This window comes from Pseudophryne corroboree, chromosome 7 (genome assembly GCF_028390025.1).
Source record: "Pseudophryne corroboree isolate aPseCor3 chromosome 7, aPseCor3.hap2, whole genome shotgun sequence".
In the NCBI taxonomy this organism is placed as follows: Eukaryota; Metazoa; Chordata; class Amphibia; order Anura; family Myobatrachidae; genus Pseudophryne; species Pseudophryne corroboree.
This window is the reverse complement of record NC_086450.1, coordinates 71512475-71524606: the sequence shown is the minus strand read 5'-3', so window position 1 is coordinate 71524606 and position 12132 is coordinate 71512475. Positions and strand designations below refer to the sequence as shown.

Genomic DNA, 12132 nt, shown 5'->3' with positions numbered 1-12132 from the left:
CTTGTGTGTGCTTTTTTACCCAGCATGCATAGGAGATTGACCCTTATGTGTGCTTTTTATCGGATTGCCATCTGGAAGGCCAATGGCATTGGCTGTCAAAACTAAATGACCACTGTCCTGGCATGCAGTACAAAAGGAACGCACCCTGTAGCATAACCTGAAGTGCATCTCCGTAGGTTGTTGTGTGTGATGCTTTGGACGAGATTCAATTAGCTGCATATAAAACCGTCTTTGAAAGGCTACCACAGAGATCATTCTCTGAGCACAGGAAAACGTTCCAGCAGTTCTCGTGGCTCATTGAACTCAACCCTTTCATTAATGGATTATTTTTTTGTGTGTGTGTTGCAAGGGGGATTATTTTGTGACTTTTGCAACAGGGGCGGGAAAATGATGAAGGGTTTATTAATCCCAACGTAACAAAAATTACAAAATCAAAAGTGCAAAAATGTGGTGTTGATACAAACATGAAAATTCAAGACAGAAGACATTCTCAGCATCTTACAGTACAAAGTCAGAAAGAACACAGAGGACTGCACTTGTGTGTACCGTAGTGCCCCCTAGTGGATGCTGACCTCTCCTTTGCACAGATATACTCTTCTGCAAGGCAGGAGCTGAGCGTCAGATATGATTTAGAATGGACATGGGTCTTTGTCTTCACTGAACAATTACTATGTTTTTTTGTTTTTGTTTTTTTGTAAAACACTTGTGTACAACCAAATAACTTCAACAGAATAAAAAGACTAGCATACAGAACCTATTTAAAATGAATGCTATACTGTATGTTTTTGAAAACAGTTTACAGAACTGCCTACACATTTGTTTGAAACATATTTATTATGGTTTATAATAACCAAATCTTTCTGCATCCTGCAAAGAGCTTCTCTTCAGCCACTCAGAGCGTTTGCTGATTACAGTGCCCGGCAATTATATATCACAATAATGTGCATTTTACACTTTTTCTGCCCCCAGAGCATTGTGTGCTGTGTGTGGCAGCACCGGCCGCACCGCCCTAGTAGTGGACCCTATTTAATGTACTATAATCATTTTTACTTTCTTACAGGGCAGTACTGGGGAACCTGGAGTTCCAGGTGTCAATGGAGAAACAGGGTTTGCTGGGCTTCCTGGACCAATTGGACCACGTGGATTGCCCGGTCCCCCAGGACCTCCAGGTCCAGCACGTGGATTTGCAGTTGGATTTGTAAGTACTAAAATAATAGTCAAAGAGGTTATATTAGCCCGTGATTGCAGGATGACAATGAAGCTTACATGGCTTTAACCAAATTAGAGAATGCAATTAATACATACTGTACTTGCTGCAGTGGCACATTTAGAGAGGAGGAGACCTATGTGCAGGCTCAGTCTGGGCCACCTCCTCTCTAGCAGGTAGCTCTGTAGCTAGGTGACCCTAGCGCTGTCCTAAAGTCTAGTGCGCATGAGCAGGTCTCTGGGAAAATAGCGCAGCGCCCATTTTCCCAGTGATTTCCCTACTGCGCCTGCGTGAAACTGTGAAACACAGGGAAAATGTCTGCTGCACCATTTTCCTGGTGATTTGTGAAGCGCTGCTGCTGGTGCAGGACTCTGGAGGGTAAGTATTAAAAAAAACATGGGTGTAGTTTGTGCCAGGGGGGACCAATGTGCACCGCACACTTTGCACCCACTATTAATATGCCAGTGACTTGCTGGTTTTTTAATAGTCTCCTCTGGAAAATCCCAGTTGGAGAAGTCCAGGTCGGAGGTGCAGTGGGTGTGTTGTTGTGTATCACATAATTGCTGCACCGCCCACCATGATACAAGGACACAATTTGCGGTATTGTGCTGCGGAGAGGCTGAACCTCACTGTCGTTATTCCTGCGTTTAATCGCATCATAAAGCTCCTGCACAACCCTCTTCAGCAGCAGTAGTGGACCACCTAGAAGGGATAGATATACCCTGCAACAGTTTCATGCACGCGTTTTACTCTTCTAAGACACCAGCAATAGTGCTGTATAAGATTTTTATCGAAGGGGTGATTAATATTTTTGAAAAACCCGTCACGTGTCACTTATATCCATCAAGTCACACAAGAGCCTATGGGGGGCTCCTCAAAATACGATTCACCATGGATGCTAAGCTGTGTTGAGCGGGCCAATCTCAGGACTAAAGTACAAAGTTAAAGATGCAGAACGAAAGAGCAAGCAGAGCAGACATGAAGTACAATACAGTATCTTGCTATAATAGCTTCATTACTTTCTTGTCATGACGGTGACACTCTATTCTCTTTGTTCCAGGATGACATGGAAGGTTCTGGAGTTGGTTATGGCGGTCGAGGGTCACAGGTTTCACAGGTAATCACAGCAATATTTTGTCTGTCAGGGAATTGGTCGTTCTAATTACAGACCCTTATTGTTTTCTTTCTTAAAGTGGACAAAATGTAAAAATCAACTTAATATTTTTCTGTGATTAATTGTTTATGAATTGTAATATAGAGCTTCAATAAATGTCATTTTCTACATAAGATTTGACACGTGAAACGGTTTTAGTTTATGTAACGTAAGATAAGCAGAAGTTTATCCTTAGTATTGACTAAAATATCTAAACGTTCTCTTTATCAGGGTATACAAGGAATCCCTGGGCAAAAGGTTGGACTTCTTACTATATTCTCGTGTGTGTGCTTAGTAGTGTGTGAGCAGTCTGGATGATGATTTTGCCTGTCTGTGTACTACTGGATTGGCCTGGCGCGTTTGTCTCAGAGTTTATCATGTTTCGTATTGATTAAAGCTTACCCTATAAGTTAGAAGAATATCGTATGTGAATTGCGCATCAGTAAATTGTTGTGTCTGTAGCTACATTACAGATTGAGAATATTAATACACATCTGCTTTTTTACTTCAGGGAGACCAAGGAAATCCAGGGTTTTCGGGACTAAAGGTAACAGATAATTCAATGTGACTGCAGTTGTACAAATGGGTTGAGTGACTGACATTCCATTGCAGGCCTGTTAGGAAGTAACTGATGGGATCCGGATCATAGGTCAACCCCATATGGTCGACATGTATTAGGTTGATATGTACAAAAAGTTGACATGTAAAAGTTAGACAGTGTTTAAGGTCGATAGGTACAAAAGGGCGCCGGGTTCAAATGGTCGACATAACAATTGTCCACGCACCTAGGGTCGACACGCGGTTTGTTGGGTTTTTTTTCAACATTTTCATCATGTACCATCCACATGGACTACAATTAGGAATAGTAACCTTGCCCGAAGCATGGTGAGTGAAGCGATACACTAATTGGGGTCACATGTGGTTTAAAATGGCAGATGGCAGCCCTCTCCCCCCCCCCCCCCCCCAAAAAAAAAAAGTACACCATTTTTGTGTCGACCATTTCCATGTTGACGTTTTGACTGTGGCGACCTTTTCTACCTGTCAAACTTTTCAAGTAACTCCTTCATAAAATAGCAGCCTACTGCTAGAGAGCACGTGGCCATGAATAGTTTATAGTATAACCAGATGTGTACTGTATGTAAAAGAAGCACTCCATACCCGGTTACTCATCTATGGAATAAATATGTATTACACTTTTCTGTTTCACGTCTTCAAAAATATCTTCACTGATGTCAGTCACTGACTAGATATCAAAATCTTGTCATTAATTTGTATTTGTGAATTCAGCAATATTTTAATTGAATTCCCAATCTAATTGCTCTTATCTCGTCATCTGTAATGTGAGGAAAGGGATCTGTGTAGTAAGCCTTGGAGAGAGATAAAGTGGACAGAGATAAAGTACCAGCCAGCCAGCTCCACCATGTTACAGGATGTGTTTGAAGAATAACAGGAGCTGGTTAGTTGGTAGTTTATCTTTCTCCACTTTATCTCTCCAAGGCTTTAGTACATGAACCCCTAAAGACAGTAAATAAGAGGTTAACGGAATCTACTAGTTGACAAATATGGAATAATCTAATAATATTAAAGAGGTGTTGGCTATTATTTAATTTCTCTTTTTCAATTCCTTCTGCTATAGGGAGATCGGGGACCAGGTGGCTTGGATGGCAGACCGGGATTGGATGGATTCCCAGGTCCAGAGGTAAAAATAGCTTTTCAACCTGGTTATAAAAGTGTGATCGTTGCCTTCACTTCCTTCGTACCTGCTGCTTATGTTTGTCCAGACTGATAAATATCCCTTTAATATTGCTATGATTGTTGCTCAGCTGCCATGGCGATAAAATAATAGTACATGACGGCAATATGTAATTACCCGTTTTGTCTCGATACATGTTAATGATGATGATAAATAGAGGCTTCAAACTTTCAGCAACATTATATTTGTCCACTCTACCAGATGGAGGCTCATTGTTTGCAGGAACCAGATACAACTGAGTAGATGCATTATAGGCATAGCACATTTTTACTTACAGGCAACTAGTTCCCGGTTTCTAAATAACTGCAGCCGTTACTACTGTGATACTATTCCCACACCGTCCACCACAAATTGTGCACATTTTATTCAGTCATCTACTATCACAGTCCCATGAATTTATTTATGTACTTTGTAGGGTGCTGCAGGACCCTTCTGGCACCATACAAATAAATTATAATAATAATGTATTATAATAATAATAATAATGTATTATCAGTATAATAGAGAGCCCAGTGCTCTCTATTATACACATTCTATTGTTTTCTTCTTCTGTGCTTTCTGTTCTACTGCACTCTGTCTGTTACATTATTTCTACCTATACTCATTTTCCTTGTCGTTCAGTTGTTCCTACCATACCACTACAGCAGACAATAAGAACATCATTTAAAGACTATCATCTGAAAAATATTTTTTTTCTACAGGGTCCAAAGGGAGATAAAGGAGATCAAGGTGAACGGGTGAGTGTAATGGATAATCAGATATTATATATATGTCCAGTCTGGCTCCTCTCAGGGTAATACAGTAACAGCAATAGTGGACTGTCTTCTGTTATGTCCTGGGAATGAGTGACATGTAGTTAGCAGATGTTGGATGAAGTCTTTCTTGGTGACTAAAGGTGGGTACACACTGGCCGATATTGAACGGATCTCTTGAACGGCCGATATATTGCGGGTCCGTCGGCCAGTGTGTACGGAACTCTGTCGTTCACAGACGTATCGCGTCGGCCCCGCAGCACAGCCAACGGCCAATATATCTACCAATATATTGGCGCGTCGCTGTGTATGTACGGGCGGTCGGGCGACCACCCGTACACAAGCTGCGGCAGCCGGCAGTGATTGACAGCTGAACTGTACACGCCCGCCCAGTTCATGACATCAGTCCCCGACGGATCGGTCAGTGTGTATGCTCAACACACTGCCCGATCCGTCCATAGATATATCTGCCGATCAATTGATCGGCAGATATATCCACTAGTGTGTACCCGCCTTTAGACTGAAATATGGGACTAAGTTATAAATATGAAATATGGGACTGATTTGGGACTATGGAGTATAAAAAAAAAAACCAAAACCCTATGCCCACATGTGTAAGGTGACTACATGGGAACAGATCCTCACCCCTTTCCTGTCCATGTGACAGTGGCTGTGAAGTCACAACATGTAATCCTGTTTGCAGGGGGAACCTGGCCGTGATGGAGCTGGACTTCCTGGTCCACCTGGACCTCCTGGTCAAATCATTTACAGATCAAGAGAGAGCACAGTAAGCCAATTACTATCTGTTGCTGCACTGATGCTTCTGCTTCTACATTCCGTCTTCAGTTTTTCCGCCATCTTGTTGGGGTATTTTTCATCTGCACATTGGAGAACCTGTCTATTTCTAATTATTTCTCTTTGTTTTATTTTATTTTTTAGGAAATAATTGGAGGAGGTAATGGAGAGGTGAGTGGCTCTGAGCTGTGATCATAAAATGATACATTACTACTTTGGGGGATATTTATCAAACTTTCTAAAGAGGACAAGTGGAGATCTTGCAACCTATCAGATTCTAGCTATCCCTTTCTGGGATGTGCTAAATAAATGATAGGTAGAATGTGAGTGGTTGGTATATCCTACAGAGAAGGAGAACATGAATCCCAGATAAGTGACATAGTTTTGTGCCCACGCTCACAAAAGCACATGGATAGGGGAACTTATCCCAGATCCTGTCTGTTCTCCTGCAAAAACGGGTGTGAGAAATACGAGGGTTAATTCCAGCTGTCAGGATCCCGGCGTTGGTCTCCTGACCGCCAGGATCCAGACAGCTGGAATACCGCCGGCAAGCACAGGGTGTCCCCTCATGGCTCGCTGCGGTCACCGTGCTTTGGGCCCAGTGGCGACCTTTGGTTGACACAGGGTTATATTCCCCCTGTGGGGATACCAGCTGCTAGTATTTCCTGGGGTGTCGGGATTCTGGCGTCGGTATCTTGAACCGGAATCCCGACAGCCGGCAAAATGAATGCCTTCCGATTCTCAGTCATGACTTTTATTTGGAAACCTTTTTTAAATCAAGCCAGCAATGACTACACATTTAATGCCGGGGGAGTGAAGCGTTGATGCAAAGGCTTACTATGCAAATGGTGCTGGCTATTACATGGATTGGGCTATTTGCATATTGCGTCTAATGGGTTTGGAAATATCCATATCTCTTCTTTTAGTTAATACACACCACTATACAGTATATGTGTGCATTAAATTACAAATACAAGGAGTATCTATGGCTCATCCAGTACTTAAATATATCCGACCAGAGCTATGGGGTGATGTATCAAAACTTGGAGAAAGATAAAGTATTAACCAATTGGCTCATAAGTCATTTTCCCAGCACAGTCTGTAAAATGACAGCTAGTTGCTGATTGGTCGGTACTTTATCTCTCTCCGCTTCATCTCTCTCTAAGATTTGATACATCTCCCCTGTTACAACAAATGCCACTACTTTCTAAATTGAAGCCGTTAGTTGTTCCATGATAGAGGGTCAGATGGAAGAGAGCAGCCAGTCTCATTATACATTATAATCTCGATGATTCATTTCTTTGCAGGGCCGTAATAGTGGCACTGGACTACAGGTAAGCTAGTCAGATGTGTGCTTATACTTATGTAGCTGTTGTATTTGCACTTCCTGACATATATCATTCATGTTTCCAGGGCCCCAGAGGATTTAAAGGAGATCAGGGAGATCAGGGTTACCCTGGACTGAATGGACAGAAGGTGAGAGTAACGTATTTCTAGGGCACACTGTACCATTTTCTATCTATCTATCTATCTATCTATCTATCTATCTATCTGTCTGTCTGTCTGTCTGTCTGTCTGTCTGTCTGTCTGTCTCCACCATATGTATAGCTGTGTTATTTACCTGATCAGCAAGGCTGAGGGTTGGGCCCTTGTCACAGCCGTACTGTGTATTACTGTACCGCCAGCTTGATATCTATGTCCACTGTTCTTGTTTCTAGGGAGAGAAGGGAGAGTCTGGAATGATTGTGGGACCTGATGGCACACTACTTACCGGAACTTTCAAAGGAGAGAAGGTGAGCGGTGCACGTGACTGGGGTGTAGAGTTCAGGTATATTACTGGGGTTGTGGTTGAAGAAAGAGAAACTGGACGGAGAGTGATGGTCAACAACTTTCAGTATAAAGAAGTAGAAGTTGCGTTCTGTACTGTAGATGGCCCTTTAGTCACAAAAAGCGAGTCTGTATAAAAATGACACTGAATATATGTGACTTCAATGGGGCAGATGTATTAAGCCTGGAGAAGTGAAGAAGCAGTGATAAGTGCGAGGTGATAACGCACCAGCCAATCAGCTCCTAACTGTCATTTTTCAAACCCGTAATGATTGGCTGGTGCGTTATCAGCTTGTACTTATCACTGCTTTATCACTTCTCCAGGCTTAATACATCTGCCCCATCAGGAGCAAGAACTGTAAGCTGGAAAATCCTGACACATAACAAACGTTCAGAAAATAGTTTCTTCACCTAAGCCAGGCCAGATCTCTGCGTGTGGAATGCGCGGATCCTCATTTCCTGTGCCCGTGTCAAACAGATACTCATGAGTGTTTATGAATTGTTTTCTTTTTTAAATAATCTCAATCTAGTGAATCAATTGTATCTCTGCCCCAGGAGACTGATACCCTTTAATGAGCCACTATTTTGTGTTCCTCGTCACTATGGCACACATGTAATGTTTTATATGCAGACAAGACAGTGGGTATTACCATGTGTAATGGACAAAAGTGACATCTATTCATGTAAAAATATACTTAAAAACACTATTGAAATAGACTTGCGTAATGGGAAATAACTGCAAGTAGTTTCCCATTTATATCCAACAGGACAAGTGGAATCTTCGCATGGTTCCATTCATGCCATTTTATACTGTTACTTCGTTACTTACTGTATTTTCTTAACAAAGATTTATACTGACAGAGGGAACTCTCTAAAATAACTATTTCGGCCTGTGGGCTTAATTCAGACCCGATCGTAGCAGCATCTTTGTTAGCAGATGGGCAAAACCATGTGCACTGCAGGGGGGCAGATGTAACATGTGCAGAGAGAGTTAGATTTGGGTGGGGTGTGTTCAAACTGAAATCTAAATTGCAGTGTAAAAATAAAGCAGCCAGTATTTACCCTGCACAGAAACAATATAACCCACCCAAATCTAACTCTCTCTGCAAATGTTATATCTGCCTCCCCTGCAGTGCACATGGTTTTGCCCAACTGCTAAAAAATTTCCTGCTGCGATCAACTTGGAATTACCCCCACTGTGTGATAAGGTTTCTATGTTACAGATAACAACACAATAGCCTACACTGATTTATGTTATCGTAGGGCGAGACGGGACCGAGAGGCCCATTTGGACCCATTGGACCCCTGGTGAGTATGATGAGACAGTACGATTAGCAGGAGTGAGGAAGGAATATACTGTAATCAGAGCTGTATCATATTGTCACCTTGTGTCACCAGGGCACACCTGGACAGAAAGGAGAAATTGGATTCCCAGGACGATCTGTGAGTATAATATATAGTATAGAGGACTATCTATGGCTCCATTGTCTTCTAGTTCCTCTGTCTCTGTTTCCCATCTCTTCTGCTTCTTCTCTATGTAATGTATACAGTCGTCCTTTGTGCAGCTCATCATCTATGCTCATAGCTTCCATATCTTTTCCTTTTATATTGCACATCATCCATGTTTTCTGTGAGCCATGTAACCTCTATATTTTCTCCACTTGTGAATGAATATGTGGGCAGTGGATAAAGCTACACTGGTGATTATAATAATAATTAGGGGGGGAATTCAATTAGCCGCTGTAAATTGATCCCCGGGGGGTAATTCAATCTTTCTGGTAATTGAATTGCCAGAAAAAAAGGGATTTACCACAATTTTTTACGGCAAGAACAGACTGCAGGTACTTGAATACCCCCCATAGACTTAATCCTACAATAACCTTAGCAATACGGTTGCCTTACTTCCTAGTCCAAAATGTACATATGTGCTGAGACTTACATCAGGCAACAGCTCTTACCAAACCCACCCACGTTCTACGCTGAGCCCTATCTCATATCTATAAACCAATTCCTCATTCAGCACAATATGTACTAGTGGATATTCTTGTTGTTAGTAAATATGTCTACTAGTGGAACTGTACAAATGTAAGTTTTCTAATACTTGTTTAGATAAGTAGAGATACTATTACCAAGTTTATTGTCTGCTCCTACACAGTTCAGTGTTCCAGTCCATGATGATTAGTGCACATTGGTTCCAGATACATCTACAGTATGTGCTAGATTTAAGGGAGCACCAATTTTAGGGTGTCTAAATACAGATATGGAAATTCTGCAGACAAAGTGTACATATCCAAATGGGTGTGCAATATGTTTGTCCAGAACCCACCCACCCTCTGTCAATTTCTTTTCTCTTTGTTCTCTCCTAATATTTAAAACATGTTATGTGAGCTGTTTCCTCGCAGTTCCAACCTTCCCACAGTATAAACACAGGCAACATACTGAGAACATCTCTTACATTGTCTACCTAGGGTCGGCCTGGTATGAACGGACTGAAAGGAGAGAAAGGAGAGCCGTCTGATTCCACTGCCTATGGAGTCAGGGTGAGTTTATTACAGCAATGCGACTATAAGAATGAAAGATTTTAGAGCTAAAAATAAAGAGCTCAGAGCATCCAGCTTAGAGGCAGGAGCAGACTCTCTATACTGGACGTGGTAAGGAGCTCAGAACTTCCAGCTTAGAGGCAGGAGCAGACTCTCTATACTTTACGTGGTAAGGAGCTCAGAGCTTCCAGCTTAGAGGCAGGAGCAGACTCTCTATACTGTACATGGTAAGGAGCTCAGAGCATCCAGCTTAGAGGCAGGAGCAGACTCTCTATACTGTACGTGGTAAGGAGCTCAGAGCTTCCAGCTTAGAAGCAGGAGCAGACTCTCTATACTGGATGTGGTAAGGAGCTCAGAGCTTCCACTTTAGAGGCAGGAGCAGACTCTCTATACTGTACCTGGTAAGGAGCTCAGAGCTTCCAGCTTAGAGGCAGGAGCAGACTCTCTATACTGTACGTGATAAGGAGCACAGAGCTTCCAGCTTAGAGGCAGTAGCAGACTCTCTATACTGGATGTGGTAAGGAGCTCAGAGCTTAGAGTTTAGAGGCAGGAGCAGACTCTCTATACTGTACCTGGTAAGGAGCTCAGAGCTTCCAGCTTAGAGGCAGGAGCAGACTCTCTATACTGTACCTGGTAAGGAGCTCAGAGCGTCCAGCTTAGAGGCAGAACAGACTCTCTATACTGTATGTGGTAAGGAGCTCAGAGCTTCCAGCTTGGAGGCAGGAGCAGACTCTCTATACTGTACATGGTAAGGAGCTCAGAGCATCCAGCTTAGAGGCAGGAGCAGACTCTATACTGTACGTGGTAAGGAGTTTAGAGCTTCCAGCTTAGAGGCAGGAGCAGACTCTCTATACTGTACGTGGTAAGGAGCTCAGAGCTTCCAGCTTAGAGGCAGGAGCAGACTCTCTATACTGTACCTGGTAAGGAGCTCAGAGCTTCCAGCTTAGAGGCAGGAGCAGACTCTATACTGGACGTGGTAAGGAGCTCAGAGCTTCCAGCTTGGAGGCAGGAGCAGACTCTCTATACTGTACCTGGTAAGGAGCTCAGAGCTTTCAGCTTAGAGGCAGAACAGACTCTCTATACTGTACGTGGTAAGGAGCTCAGAGCTTCCAGCTTAGAGGCAAGAGCTAAATACCAGGGGTGAGTGGGGGGTGGTTTCTGTTGTAATGGGTACAGCAATATTACTGTATATTGTGCAGTAACTATACAGCACAGACTGTCGTTGTGAGTGCTCCCCATTACCACCTACCTGACATCACATTTATTTATAAACATTTCTGAGCACATTGTGGACACTGTTACTTGGCCGGCGGAGATTTGTGACAACTGTGTTTCCAACTTGTCTTTTGTTTAGGGACCACCAGGTCCTCCTGGCCCGCCTGGCCCCCCGGGGAACCCAGTAAGTATCCATCAAGAATATGTAGATCATTTTGGTACTAGGGCTAATCTAGACCCTGCATGTTAATTCTACACGCCATACACCTCATGGAACATGAGAAAGTAATCCTTTATCCCATGCCTCTGTGTCTAGGCCTGTGTGATAAGATTCTGCCCTGTCTAACAGGAATGGGGCTGAGCCAAAAGTGTGCACCCCTATGTGACCGTACCGCTAAGCCTGATTTCTCAGACCATTATCAGTGCTCACTCAGGCCTATCCCTGGAGCAAGAGATCCACCCAAAAACAGATGTATCGGTGGTGGCCAATAATTCCATTGAAACTTTGCATTCATAAGAACACCCATTTATGCCCCTTCTGTTGCAAGTTATAGAATAATGGATGTGTGCATCGGCACCCTTGTAACAAAGATGATGGCAGTAACAAATAGGTTTTATATAAAACCACAGTACTTTATTACATAAAAACAATGTACATGTATAATAACGTACAGATAAAATAACAGTGTGCCAATCCCAAACAAGATCTCACCCTCTATTGGATTTGCAGTGGGCAGAGAGCCTCTTATTAAAAAAAGGCAATCCGATCCCGGTGGAATATTCGTCGCACCACCGCAAAAAGCTTATTCCATTCGGAGGTTGGAGTAGGGAATCAGGCGATGCAGATAAAAAAACAGATGTCCGTGTCGTCCAAACGACGCGTTTCGGAG

The 12132-nt window shown here is 42.9% G+C and overlaps 1 protein-coding gene across 4 annotated transcripts in view; it reads left to right on the top strand.

Moving 5' to 3' along the window:
- The window catches only part of COL18A1 (collagen type XVIII alpha 1 chain), a 333914-nt gene that overhangs the window by 268203 nt on the left and 53579 nt on the right, over positions 1–12132 (top strand). For all 4 annotated transcript variants that reach the window (XM_063933311.1, XM_063933309.1, XM_063933308.1 and 1 more), the window contains 15 exons: positions 1061–1198; positions 2268–2324; positions 2592–2618; positions 2872–2907; positions 3997–4059; positions 4815–4850; positions 5569–5652; positions 5805–5831; positions 6968–6994; positions 7074–7136; positions 7379–7453; positions 8751–8795; positions 8886–8930; positions 9956–10027; positions 11382–11426. In XM_063933311.1, the coding sequence (XP_063789381.1) occupies positions 1061–1198; positions 2268–2324; positions 2592–2618; positions 2872–2907; positions 3997–4059; positions 4815–4850; positions 5569–5652; positions 5805–5831; positions 6968–6994; positions 7074–7136; positions 7379–7453; positions 8751–8795; positions 8886–8930; positions 9956–10027; positions 11382–11426 (840 nt within the window). The remainder of the gene's footprint in view (positions 1–1060; positions 1199–2267; positions 2325–2591; positions 2619–2871; positions 2908–3996; positions 4060–4814; positions 4851–5568; positions 5653–5804; positions 5832–6967; positions 6995–7073; positions 7137–7378; positions 7454–8750; positions 8796–8885; positions 8931–9955; positions 10028–11381; positions 11427–12132) is intronic.